The sequence below is a fragment of the Zonotrichia leucophrys genome, chromosome Z (genome assembly GCF_028769735.1).
Source record: "Zonotrichia leucophrys gambelii isolate GWCS_2022_RI chromosome Z, RI_Zleu_2.0, whole genome shotgun sequence".
Lineage (NCBI taxonomy): Eukaryota > Metazoa > Chordata > Aves > Passeriformes > Passerellidae > Zonotrichia > Zonotrichia leucophrys.
The window spans coordinates 64279609-64292653 of record NC_088200.1 but is presented as its reverse complement, the minus strand read 5'-3'; the positions used below and the strand labels follow the sequence as shown (position 1 = coordinate 64292653).

Here is a 13045-nt window from a genome sequence, read left to right as displayed (position 1 = left end):
TCATGATTGCTACATATATAAAACAACTAGTCCTTAACAAATCTACACCAGGTGAGCTGCAATCCCACCACAAAGTGGAGCTGATGCTATGCAGTTAGTGCTGACAGCTCTGCCTGCTGATGGTGTAATGAGGAGTCACCAGGGTTAAGAGGACCAGCTGGAGAGCTTTTTGGATGCAGTCTGCCTTCTTCACTCCCTTGATGTTTTATAATCTCATCTACTCTTGCTGATTTATTTTGGAGATTGGAACATCTTCTCCGTTTCTCCTTATTCTGCAGGTGTCACCAGACTCCTTTCTTGCCTGCTCTGTATCTCACCTCTTCTGTGTTGGTGATTATTTGGTGATATGTTTCCAATCATCATTTCTTAGGGAAGCTTCATTTTGCCCATTCAGGGAGACTTTCAGAAAACGGCTGGAAAGAATGAACTAGGAAACTGTTACCTGGACATGATCACTTCAGTTGCTGTGAAAAATCACAGAGGAAGTCTTTTCAAAATGTATTTCTTGCCACATGAAGGAGAAGGTGATTAGTTGTTTCAGTTCCTGCAAGTCTTTGGTCACTGATTTAAGTAAAATGACTGGAGCTGCATCCCATGGCCCAGATATATAAACTGCTTTTGAGCCACCTGAGCTACCAGCCAACACTTAAGTGCCACCTAAAATAAAACAGTGTGTTTAAATGAAAACAGCAAACATCTGAGCATTAATTGTAAATAGATAATGTCTGCCTCAGCTGTAAGGTGGGTACTTGGTAAAGCATCTGCCATGTCACTATAATCCACACCTGCATATCTATCAGAGCCTTCTACGCATGAATTTTGGGTACCTCTGCCCTATGAAATCCACAGTCCTCAAACTCATGCCCAAGTTTCTTACACAGTGGTGAGGATGAAAATCATACCTTCCACAAGCTAGCACAGGGCTTCTCTCCAAGGCTAGAGGATTATACAGCAGCACCCCAATGTGGTGCCTCTTTTGGCAATAGGTACTTCATGCAGGTTCAGCCCCTCTTCCAGAGTAGCAAAATGGGTGACCAGACGCACTGCATTGCAAACTCATGCTCCTGACTGGGAAGTTTGGCCTGAATTTTTCTTTTCCTACTGTTATGTTTGCCCAATTATCCCATCAAAAAAAACCCCAAACAATATTTAAGGTAGCAACAATTTTAATTGAATAGTTTAGAAAATATATAAATAAGGGATAATTTGGTTCAAATAATAGCGCATAAGCAAAAACAACCGCGGGGTAGGGAGGGCGGGCTTCAATGACCCTTCCCACTTTACATACAAGCTTGCCAAGTGAAAATCACCCCTTATATGCCGTATGTCAATACCATCTCCTCCCATTTTCGGTTCGTCACTTTTCTGTCTCCGCCTTCCTCACCACCTTTACCACGCATGCGCCACCACTCGGTTTGGTCACTGATGAAGGCTCTATAGTCTTCTTCGTTGTCCTTTAATTCACCTTTTGGTTACACATGCGCACCGAGCCAGTACAATGTAAGCCAAGACTAACGTATCACTGCAGCTACATATCAAAACATTAAGTCCCTTATAATTAGCATTTTCTTGGACCCAACCAGGTTCTTGGTCATTTTTAGCAACTGTATCTTCAGCTTCTTTCCTGTGGTCCTTGAGAACATCTGCTGGGAAGGGGAGGTGGATGGAGCCCCTCCTTTCCCTCTCTTCTTTGGCTTTACAACTTTTAACTGTTTTATTATTCTCAAATATTAATTACTGTATCAATATTGATTACTGTTTCAATTTTTATCAGAACGAATCATACCTATTTGTCACACTACTTTGTCTGATTTGCCACAGAACTTAATATAATAAGAATGGAGGATATATTTTCTCTTTATTTTTTTTCCTTTTTTATTTATAAAAATAACTGAGAAAGGTTGAGGGTGTTGGGATTAGAGAAGGAAAGGTTTTGTGCAGACCTCAGCAACCTAGCAGTGTATGAAGGGGGCCTACAGGGAAGCTGGAGAGGAACTCTTCATCAGGATCTGTAGTGGTAGGACGAGAAATAATGGGTACTAACTGAAGGAAGGGAAACGTAGGTTAGACATAAGGAAAAAAATTCCTTACAGTGAGGGTAGTGAGACACTGGAACAGTGCCCGAGGAGGTTGGGAATACCCCAAACCTGGCAGCGGTCAAGGCCAAATGGAGCTCTGAGCGACCTGATCTAGTGCAAAGTGTCCCTGCCTAGGGCAGGAGGATTAGGAATCACTGAGATTTCCAACTTTTAACGTTCTACGACTCCATGACTGACTGCTGCAATCACTTTAATCGACGTTTTATACCTCTGTTTATTCATTCAGCTCTTACTGACTCTGCAATGAACGTTCAAGGATCTGCACGGCAGAACTCTCCCGACTCCTCTCGGAGGGCACCGAGTTCGCTCTTTGCGTGCCACAGGAGCCCGCCATTGCCAGCTACAGGGCCTAGGGGGACCCCGAAAAACTTAATCTGCGGGCAACGGCGCTGAGCGGACACCGAGGGCAGCCCGCGACACGGCGGGAGAAAGGGGCGAGGCCGCGGCCCCGCTCCCCCGCCCCTTCCCCGCCGGACGCCCGTCCCGGAAGCGCTCCGGGAAGGCGCGGGCGCTTCCGGGTGCCGCCGCTCGTCCCCTCGGCCACGCCGCGTCCCGCCCGCGCCTCGCAGTCCCGCAGCCCCGGCCGCCCCGAGCCCCTCCGCCCCTGCTTGCCTCTCTCCGCGCCGGGCGATGCCGCCGCGGGGCTCCCGGGGGCCGCTGCCGCCCTTGCTGCTGGTGTGGGCGCTGGCGGCCTGCGCGGCGCGGGCCTCCGAGATCACGTTCGAGCTCCCCGACAACGCCAAGCAGTGCTTCTACGAGGAGATCGCCCAGGGCACCAAGTGCACCCTCGAGTTCCAGGTACCCCGGCTGGAGGAGCCGCCCTGGTCGTGGCGCCGCGCTGGGCCGCGGCCCCGAGCCCTAAGCCCGGGCCCCTGCCGGGGGCTCTCCCTTGGCTTCCTTCCTGTCGGGAGCATTTGGGAACAGCGCCCGGCCAGGGAGTAGCGGCTGGATCCAATGAGAGGTTTCCAGCTTGACTGAGGAAAACTCTGCGGGAGCAGCTGGGAGGCTTCCGCGTAGTGCAGGGCTGAGTGGGACACAGAGTTGGTCCTGAAAACCGGCAGCGTCCGTAACCTGGTGGCTCCCAGTAGTGCCCCTCCTGAACCCTGCAGAGAATACCTAAAGCGCGCCTGACCAACAGGTCGGTGTGCCGCAGTAATTGCCTTGTGGTTTGTGAAGCATCGAGAGGATGAGCACGGTGCCTCTTAAGAGCTAATATTTCGTGTTTCAGAGTACAATTCAGATTTGGCTTACATACTAAACCGTGAAAGGGTGATAGAAGAAGGATGTGGTACAGCATCACTGTTTTGGTGCCTCTGAGTGTATCAGCAGGGCTGGAACTTTTCAGTCTGTCACTTTAGTAGATGAAGTCACTGATAGTACAGCAGCAGGAGAGAAAACTCATGCCCACTGACAAAAATCACAGCTATCTTTGGGGGCTTTTGAAAGGATTGTGTAATTTTTATGAGCTGACTTTTCTGGCTGAAGTCCTGTGCTTTCTAGTTTCTCAGTTGCTGTCCCATCTCAAGTATATTTGGGGAATGTTGCTCCCACATATCAGTCCTTGTTACTCTGTCCTGTCAAGTCTAAGTCCTGGATATCTGTTTCTTTACCCAAACATTTCTTGTCTCTGACTGTTTCTTCCATACAGTCTTTTCTGTGCAGTACTTTACCCTGCAGTTTTGAAGTGGGTATCACTGGACAGGTAAGCATGCTGTTGCCACTTTTATTGGTGACCAGAACAGGATTAGCACTGCTAAAAGAAAAGTCTGGATTTGACCAGCCACTGGCAGCTTGAAGTGCTGTGCGAATGTCCTTTGGCAGTATGTTTCAAGGGCTGACAGGAGGCACAAGCAAGTTCAGTGGCAAGGAATCCTAGGGGAGCTTTAAAGTTCTGGCCAGTCTTTGCTACCTCTGTGTAAAAGCACTATTTTCAGGGTGCCTTCCATGAAAAAGCACACCCTTATCAAATTGTAGATCATATTTCAAAAATGAAGAGCTGTGTTATTGCTTGCCCTCTGGATGCTTTTAAAATTTTGCCTTTGTGGAGGAGCTGCTGCACCAGTCTTTTGTTTCAGTTATTAATGTAATAATTTTAATAACCTGGCACTTCAGTAAACTGATGAGCATTTAAATAATGCCATGTGGACTGAAGTGCAGATACAGAGATACTAAAATATTTCAGTGATTTCTGCACACATATGAAATAAGTCTCTTCCTCCTTGAAAGTAAAAAGTTTGCAGCAAGGATAAAGTGTACAACTGCTATGGTAAGAGTCATCAGATTACCAAGTTGTGAATACCTAAACTCCTGATCAGTCTTTCTGGACAATCCAGGTAGTAATACACTATAGACAAACAGTAATCAAAGCCTCAGAAATCCCCTTGAAACAGTTGTGAAGTTTTGAGTCACTTGCAGGCATTATCCGGATGTGCTCGTTTTTGCAAGAGCTCCTGTATTGGAATATGAATCCCAAAATAACCAGTTAGATTGTGCCTGGGTCAGTGTGACCCTCGCTGCTGAGCCAAAGGCGGCTTCTGTGGTGCTTTACCCCAGAGATACCTTGGCTGCTGGAGATTACAGCGGGGCACTGGTGCAAGTCCAGGCTTGTCAGGAACTCCGTTTACCTCAGGAGAGAGAGCTTCTGGCAATGGTGAAGAGAAGAAGGAGAGGATTCTGCTGGAGGGGTATATCCAGATGTTTATTCCATGGTTACAGAGGTCTGAAGCGGGGCAACTCCTCCAACAGAATGCGGCCGCATGGTGTCCTTAACCTTTTAAGCTCAGGGAACAGGGGAAGGGGAGGGGACAGGTGAGCTACCAACCAGGTGAAAGGGGCAGGGTCTCAAGGGAGGATGACACTTAGACAGGCCAATGACCTCTGGGCATAGGGGCATCTTTTGGATTCGACTAACCACACCACGCCTTGCTGGAATCTTAAGCCTGATTGGCAGGACTCACTCAGCAAGGGGGCGAGGGGGCAGGGAGAGAGGCATAGGCACACCTGGGAAGGGACCCGGAAGTTTAAAACAGGACATTGCAACACACCGCAACACTCCTGTGTCTAACTTCAGAAGGGAGGCAGCAGGTTCCCCAGAGCTTGCTCTGTTTACAGCAGCTGACAGGAAAATGGACAGATTGAAGCCAGACAGTTCGAAATTCCTGTTATACTGGTCACACACCATTCCTGCAGCCTAATGCAGCTGAGATACAGCAGGGCAGTTACACTTTCCTGGCCACAAGAAGGGAGTGTCTTGCTGCATGTTAGCAGTCTCAGCTGGATGAATTAATTCCACGGAGGATTTGAGTGTACAGCAAATGTCAGACTCGTTACTGTCATGTTGTTGCTGTCCCATGGAGTGTCATCTACTGTAGACTTTGCTGTTGTACAGTTAGTAACAACAAAGTAACTAAAATTGTTCTCCTAAGGGTTTGAAAATACAGTTGACATTGCAAATGCTGAACCAGAAGCATTTTTAATTATTTTCTGTGTGTCGTTCATAGGAAAATAATTTTGCAGACTTGGTTTGAAAGATTCTCAAATGAATGCATTATATTTTTCAACACCTGTCAAGGCAAAAAGCTTTGTAGTTCCATCTGCCAGACCAGACTTCATAGAAGAAATATATAGTTGTCCATATTTTTAAAAAGACAATTTCTTGGTTTTTGTTTCCAGGTGATCACTGGGGGTCATTATGATGTTGACTGTCGGTTGGAAGATCCTGATGGCATTGTGCTGTACAAAGAGATGAAGAAACAATATGATAGCTTCACATTTACTGCATCCAGGAATGGAACATACAAGTTCTGCTTCAGCAATGAGTTCTCTACTTTCACACACAAAACTGTGTACTTCGATTTCCAGGTTGGAGAAGATCCACCACTGTTTCCTAGTGAGAACAGAGTAACTGCACTTACCCAGGTAACTGTTGTTTTTTGCAGAAGCTGTTAGGTGAAGGCAATTTTTCTTCAGGTTCAGCTGCTTTAGTTATCTACATTGCTTTTGAAAATTCATGAAGTAAAGCTTTTCAAATATTCTGAATTGCAACAAATAGGCCTTCTTTGTAAAGATAAGATTTGTAGAACACAAAACAGAGCTACGAAGGAATCACCAAATGTTTAAGAGGAAATTAGGACTGAAACTTAAGGCCGGTGTTGTTTGGGGTTTTGTTGTTTGGGTAGTTTCTGGTATTTTTTTGATTGTTTTCCATTTGGTTGGTGGGATTTTTCTAAAGTTTCTAATGGAACATCCTTTCAATGACACAGTATTGTGTCTCTTGACATGTGGATTTCACGAAATAGATTTTGGTGGAATAGGGTTTAAAAAATTTCCAAGCTCTGGAGAAACTGTCAGAATTATTTCTATATTTAAAACAATAGAGTCTTTTTTTAGCAGGAGAACTCGTGTAACTATTGTTTTTAAACTGGAGAAGGAAATTCTAGCAAAATAAATAAATAAAGTCAGCTATATTTATTTGGCTTCTAGATATTTGGACTTTTTAAGTCTACAAAGTGTCAGAGCATTATTGTTACTGTGTTTTCAGGATTTTATAGTTTTGTACCCCCTGTGCACAATCTAAATACCTTAAAACTTTCTTTGGACCATTTCATTAATTGCTGCAGTGCTTTTATTTTGAGTCCAGATTCTTGATACTGTATCTCCTAGTTTCTTTTTTTTGCTGCTTTGGAAGGAGATTCTTTTTGCAGTTCTGGTCAGGCTTGTGGCATGACCAAATATGGGCAGCCTTTCATGGAAGCAGTTAAAGGTAAATCCATAAAACCAGAGTGACCTTATGTTAGATCCCTTGTGCAGATCAGGATGTTTCTACGATTTTCAAATAGCAAAACTTAGTTTGAAAAAACTCATCCTGAATTTTGTCGAGATTATCTTATACTTGTTCAGACACATGTCTTGAAAGTCATCAAAATGTGATTAGATACAGATTTAAGGGACTCAGAGCAGCCCTACAAGGGCGTTAAACATTTCCTTTAAAATAATTTGTGCTGTTTGATCTTCAGGAAATATTAATTTTAAGCCATTAAAGAGAAACTTAAGTTGTGAGTAGAAAATAAGTATTTTGAAGATCTAATGACTGTCTCTTAGTGATCAAAACACAGTTAGGAGTACTTTTACTTAGAGCAGATAAACTAAAACTGCAAGAAGTTTATATAAAAAATTATCTAGGACTTGGAAAACCAATAATGCATTTTGGGTTTTTTTTAAATGAAAAATCATTAAATTGGCCAAGTTGGTAAGCATTTTTGTATGAATAAGGCATTGAGTGTTCAGGAGCACCGAAGGATAACAATTGTCCCTTCTCTAACCAGTTTTGTTAGATGAGTAAGAGAATGGTCCCTTGACTACAGAGTACATGTTGAACAACTTGAGTGAGAATTAATCAATGCAGAATGTCGTATTTGTGAAAACTGAAGCACATAGTATCTGCTCTGTGTATCTTAATATTATAAGCAAATGCTTTTTTTCCTGTGGAATGAACAGCTGGAGGATCAATGACATTTCAAAAATATTTCCGAGGGTCATTTTGAATCCAAGTATAAATTTGGAATTTGTTCATTAATTCTCAGAACTTGTTGCTTTTTATTAGTTCTGTGGTTTTATCTGCTTCTGTATTTAACAGCATCACATTTTTGTGTGTAAAGTTTCATCAGTGTAAGTTACATTTTACTGTATTTACACTATTTCTATCTGACATTGGTCTGAATTAATTCTTAGCTTGCAAAATTACATGACTCCATTTTAAATATCAAAGCACAAAATCACTAGAAGGGTTCTTAATTCTGTGTTGTGTGTTTGTTTCTCCAGATGGAGTCTGCGTGCGTTTCAATCCACGAAGCTTTGAAGTCTGTCATCGACTATCAGACTCACTTCCGCCTGAGGGAAGCGCAGGGCCGCAGCAGAGCAGAGGATTTAAACACAAGGGTGGCCTACTGGTCAATAGGGGAAGCAATCATCCTTCTTGTTGTTAGTATCGGGCAGGTATTTCTCCTTAAAAGCTTCTTCTCGGATAAAAGAACCACGACAACACGCGTTGGATCGTAACCAGTAGCAGCAATGCTTCAGGTGTGTTACTCACTAAGATTAGTGGTTCTCCAATTTAACTGTAGATACAGAGGTCTGAATATATGCAACACTCAAATGTGTTTACTCCTCATCTCTTAAAAATCACAAAACAGATCCAAAAAGTTATGAAAGGGACACATAATTTGAAATATTTTCAAGGATCTTTCGGAACTTAAATATTTGAATTCCTGTATTAAAATATCTGGCAGTGTCTAGTGTCTCTTTATTTCTACTGATATTAATCCAAACCAAGTTTGATTTTTACCACTACAATTAGTCATCTGCAGTGTAACACTTTAAAATAACACAACAGTCTAGTGTCTGATACAAGAGATCATATATATGAAAATCTCGTTTCATTTTAATTTTCAGGCTGAATATCTTGGATTACAAAACAGAAAATATTATTAACTGTAGTGCACTGGTTTGATTTGCTGTTTTAGGAAAATGGAATCATACCCATTGCTTTTTTGTAAAGTCGTTGAAAGCTTGGCACTACATTGTGGTACACATTCTTTATCAGCCTGGAAAGTCTTCAGAATTTGCTGAATTTTATACTTCATTATGATTGCTTAAACATCTTCTGTATTAAAATAAATACATTTTCTCTTTTGCAATGTTTGTTTTACTGAAGAAATTGTAAGCTGAGACTACTCAGGAAATCCACTTCTGCATACAAAAAAAAATCCAAATTTCCAAGTTTATGTTAAAAAATGTGCTGTAGAATAGGGAGTCTTCAAACTTTGTCATTGAACCTGTGCAGTACTATACATGCTGCTGCTGCTTTTTGGATTTAAGACCAGAAGTAGCTTGGTTTGTTAAGCAGCACAGCACCAGCACTGGATGAGGTTATATTATGTGTTAGGCACGTACAAAGCTTTTTACTAAATTGTTTTCCTAGTAAGAGGGCAATTTTATATTGATACTGCATTGCACAAGTGCTGTAAATATTCCTCTCTGTGTTGCACTGAGACATGACAGCCTTGTGCATCTAATTGCCACTCTGTTTTGTTAGTGGTCAGGAAATGTTTTGAATATTTCAGGTTATCTTTTTGGTAGAGTTATTAGAGTTACATTGCTTTCACTGCTCATGTCTTCAGTAGCTTATGTGCTGTAAAATTCTCTTTTATTTCGTTGTGGAAGGTAGTAAATGTATGTACATGCCCATTGTTTGAATTGAGCTGGTCATAGTAAGGTTAAACTCCTAATTGCTCTGGGAAAAAAAAAAAGTATGCTGACCAATTCTTTAATGCACCCAAAATAAACAAAAGTAAAAAATTTGTCATGTATTACTAGTTCAATCAAAAGATGCTTCTTACACAAGTTCTTGGCAAGCAGAGAAAGAGTTCTACACCCTTATTAATTGCCTATAGTATTTCTAGCAAAAACTTGAAATTACTTGTTCAGGTGACACTTGAGCAGTCTGAGGAATTGATCTAAGATGACTTGATTTTAAAATCATGTCATGGTTGAAAAAAATAAAAGTGCCCCTACTCTGTTGTGAATTGATTGACTGCTCTTTTGGAAACTGAAGGAAAACATCAGACAGCTCAAAGACTATTTAGGAGGTCATGGATGTATTAAATTTCCTTAAGTAAAATTCAGGATGTAAAGTTTTGCTATCCTGTACTGAATTTTGAATACTGCAGTTCATTTTGGGATGCAGGTTCCCCACAAATAGTTAAAACCCACTAATACAAGAAAACAAAAGTCTGCTTTTGTCTTGCGATACAAAGCTGTGCCTGCATACCACATTCTTGATTGTACCTCTATGCTTTCTTCTTGTGCTTCAGCAACTGATGTCTAGTACTTTTTGTGCTGCATTGCACACAGTAGTAAAGCAAGTGGTACACTTCAGGTGCAAGTGTCAAATGAAAACATGATTTACTTTTGATAGTGTTCATTATTTCTGGAGTTTGAATATTAGTTATGTAGCTTTAATCACAACAAAGGCATTTGGTTGAAGGCTTGAATTGTGTTGGGTTTTTTTTCTACTGAGTTGTTCTGTGTGCTGGCAAAAGCGGTAAATAGTGCTATAAAACTGATGATGATCAGCTATTGCATACATGTCTCTTTATTCTTTCACAATGTTTGAGTGTGTGAAGTGGACTGTTCCATTCAATGTTACTCCCACAGCAGAGGTTTAGTGGACTTGACTTTTCCATTAAAGTTAGGTGTCTGAACCAGTGGTCTGGCATCCTGCTGCATAATATGCAGCAACAGCTTAAAAATGCCTTTATTTTTGTGTTGTTAAAAACATGGCACAAACACACGTTTCAACGTAGCTGTATATAGTTTTTAACTGACTGAATAGGATAAAATAAAACACACATGCTAACACGCAGTGGGTGAAGAAGTGCATTGTGACCTTTGGTTAAACCTGCACCTTTTGAATATACGAGCAGTTTGGTTAATCTTTGGTGTGATACACAAGAGAACACCCTGCGTTAAAGGGGATATAACTGTGTTTTTAATTGCTAAATGCTCTGGGTTTCAGCTATGCGTTGGATGTTTTATGTTTACAAGACTTCTTTTCGTGTCCTGAAATGTCGGTTCTTTAGTTTGAGGGTATGGGTGGGGAAATTTAGTTTGAATAAGACAAAAAGCAGACCCTGTGAATATTGTATGGGAAAATAAAAAATTAATATATGAATGTAGTCCAATTGTTTTGTTTGCATATGGGATTGGGGAACATTATTCTTCAAAAAATCTTTGAATTATAATTTGAATGGTCAGCTTGTGTTTTAATGTACTACAGTTAATCTGCCTCCTGACAGTTGATCATTACTTCAGCCATGCTTAGCAAGGTAGTGTGATTATTGGCTCTTTGCTCAGGACATCCTTAATGCAGGCAGTCACAGTCATAAATCTCTTCATGTTGGAGTAGAATTTGAGGTATTTAATTGCAGATGCCAGGAATTATCTGGGACCTATTGCATGTTTTCACATTAATTCTATAGATACAGAGTTACAGAGGGAGCTGGAAAGGTGCCTTCAATTACTATTTTCCAATTACAAAATATGAACTTCAAATAAATAGTGACTGAATGTGTGACTTAAAGTACTTTATATTGCATAGGTTTAAAGAACAGATATGGTAGGCATCATTGTTTTGTGTGGACACCTTCCAGAATTACTCTTCTTGCTAAGTCAGTTGCTAGATATTAAAAAATTTTAAGACTATACAGCAGTTGGATTAAGGAAATCTTTGGTCTAGAAGTATGGGTAAATACTTCTTTCAGTGATGTGTTAATATTATGGCCAAGTAGTTGTCTGGGGCTTTTTAAGGTGCACTGCACCCAGCATTTTGAAGCAGTTAGTTGTGGTCGGAGGTGTTTTACTGCTGAAAGGAGATAATCATACAAAAAAAAAATTAGACAAAGTGAAAAGATGAATCAGTGGATCAAGTGACATGCATGATGATGATGAAGGCTTTTATTAGGAAGGGAGGAGAAATGTGCTCTGGACCCCCACAAATGTAAACAATTCCTGAACTACTAGGCTACCAGAGGGCACAATTGCAGCAGCACAGTGCAACCACCTCCTTCAGGGGTGAGATAAAACCAGAAGTTTAACACAGGTCCTAAATGAGATGGATGAAAAGTCTTTCACATTCTTCCCTTGACTTGCAGAGTCAAGTTCCAGAAAAGCAAAGTTATGCTATGTGCACACTGAGGGTGCTACTGATTTCCATCAAGTTAAGTGTTGTGAGACATGAAGGAAAGTAGTGACTCAGTTTAGCTTAGTAGAAGCTCCAGACAGTAACAGCTCTCAAAAGGCTCATTATTTGTATTAAAAAGGCCCAGTTGTACTCCACAGGGCAAGATGTAATGTAAATGTAAGGTGGTTTCACTTTTCAACACTTCTAAGCAGATTGATGTGACTCATGCCTTCTCCCCACCTTCTGACAGGAACCAGCATACACATGTGAGAGGCCTGGTCAGCATTTATTGTGTGCAGCACATTTTTAAGCGCATGGACTGCCTTGTGTGTCCATGTTTTATGTTTCTTATTACAGGCCGTTTTGCTAGTGAATTAACAGCAAAGGGAGTGGCATGGGTTGTCATTTTGTTGCCAGCCTCCTGTTTCAGGATGGAAGGTCCGTAAATGAGTCATCAGAACTGTAGTTTTTACCAGTGTGCAGAAACAAATCCTGGCAGGAACACCAGGTTCCTTAATTTCACTGTTGATTGTGTGTTCAGTTGTCAGTAGACGCCATTGAACAGAACTTTCTTCTTTTCGTGATCTGAACGTCATTGTGAGACACTGTCAAGTTCAGAATACAGCACATGAGAGGCAGTACAGCAGGATGCCATCCCTTCAACAGCCCGCATTGTTCAGGTGCACGTTCTATAGCTGAATGTATTTTTTGATGTGTTTCCACAAGAAGGATGCAGTGACCTCCTGCAGACGTGTGACAGTGCATAGTCCCTTATCAGCTGCATATTTAAGAGGCCTCCGCTTGATGGAGTATTCCTGGCTTTAGCAAGAACCTTTTTGTTAGGGATGGTTTCTATGCATATCTTGGACATTCTTTCCTAAATTATTGTACAGGGATTTTCCTGGCACCAAGGACAGTAAATTTATTCAGACTTTACTGTAAATGAGTATTCTTTATAAATAACCAAAACAGAAAGTATATTGATATATTTGATATGCAGGATATTAAAAACCAAAGACAAGAATTTTCTTCCTGGAAAAAATCAAACAGGAGGAAAAAGGGGTTGGGAAGGATAAAATGATGAGAGACAAGAGCTTTTTTGGCACAGCGCTGGCTTTTGCTCTGGTGTTTGGAGAACACAATACCACTAGATGTCAAGAAAGTAACTTGACAGGGAGAGAAAGGGGGTAAAAGAGGGGAAAGAAGG

The 13045-nt window shown here is 41.4% G+C and overlaps 1 protein-coding gene across 1 annotated transcript; it reads left to right on the top strand.

Moving 5' to 3' along the window:
• The first annotated feature begins 2588 nt into the window (after positions 1–2588).
• Positions 2589–10830, top strand: TMED7 (transmembrane p24 trafficking protein 7). The gene is made up of 3 exons (XM_064736276.1): positions 2589–2897; positions 5772–6017; positions 7920–10830. The coding sequence occupies exons 1-3, from the start codon at positions 2730–2732 to the stop codon at positions 8154–8156; spliced, it is 651 nt and encodes a 216-aa protein (XP_064592346.1). The 5' UTR covers positions 2589–2729; the 3' UTR covers positions 8157–10830.
• The last annotated feature ends 2215 nt before the right edge of the window (positions 10831–13045 follow it).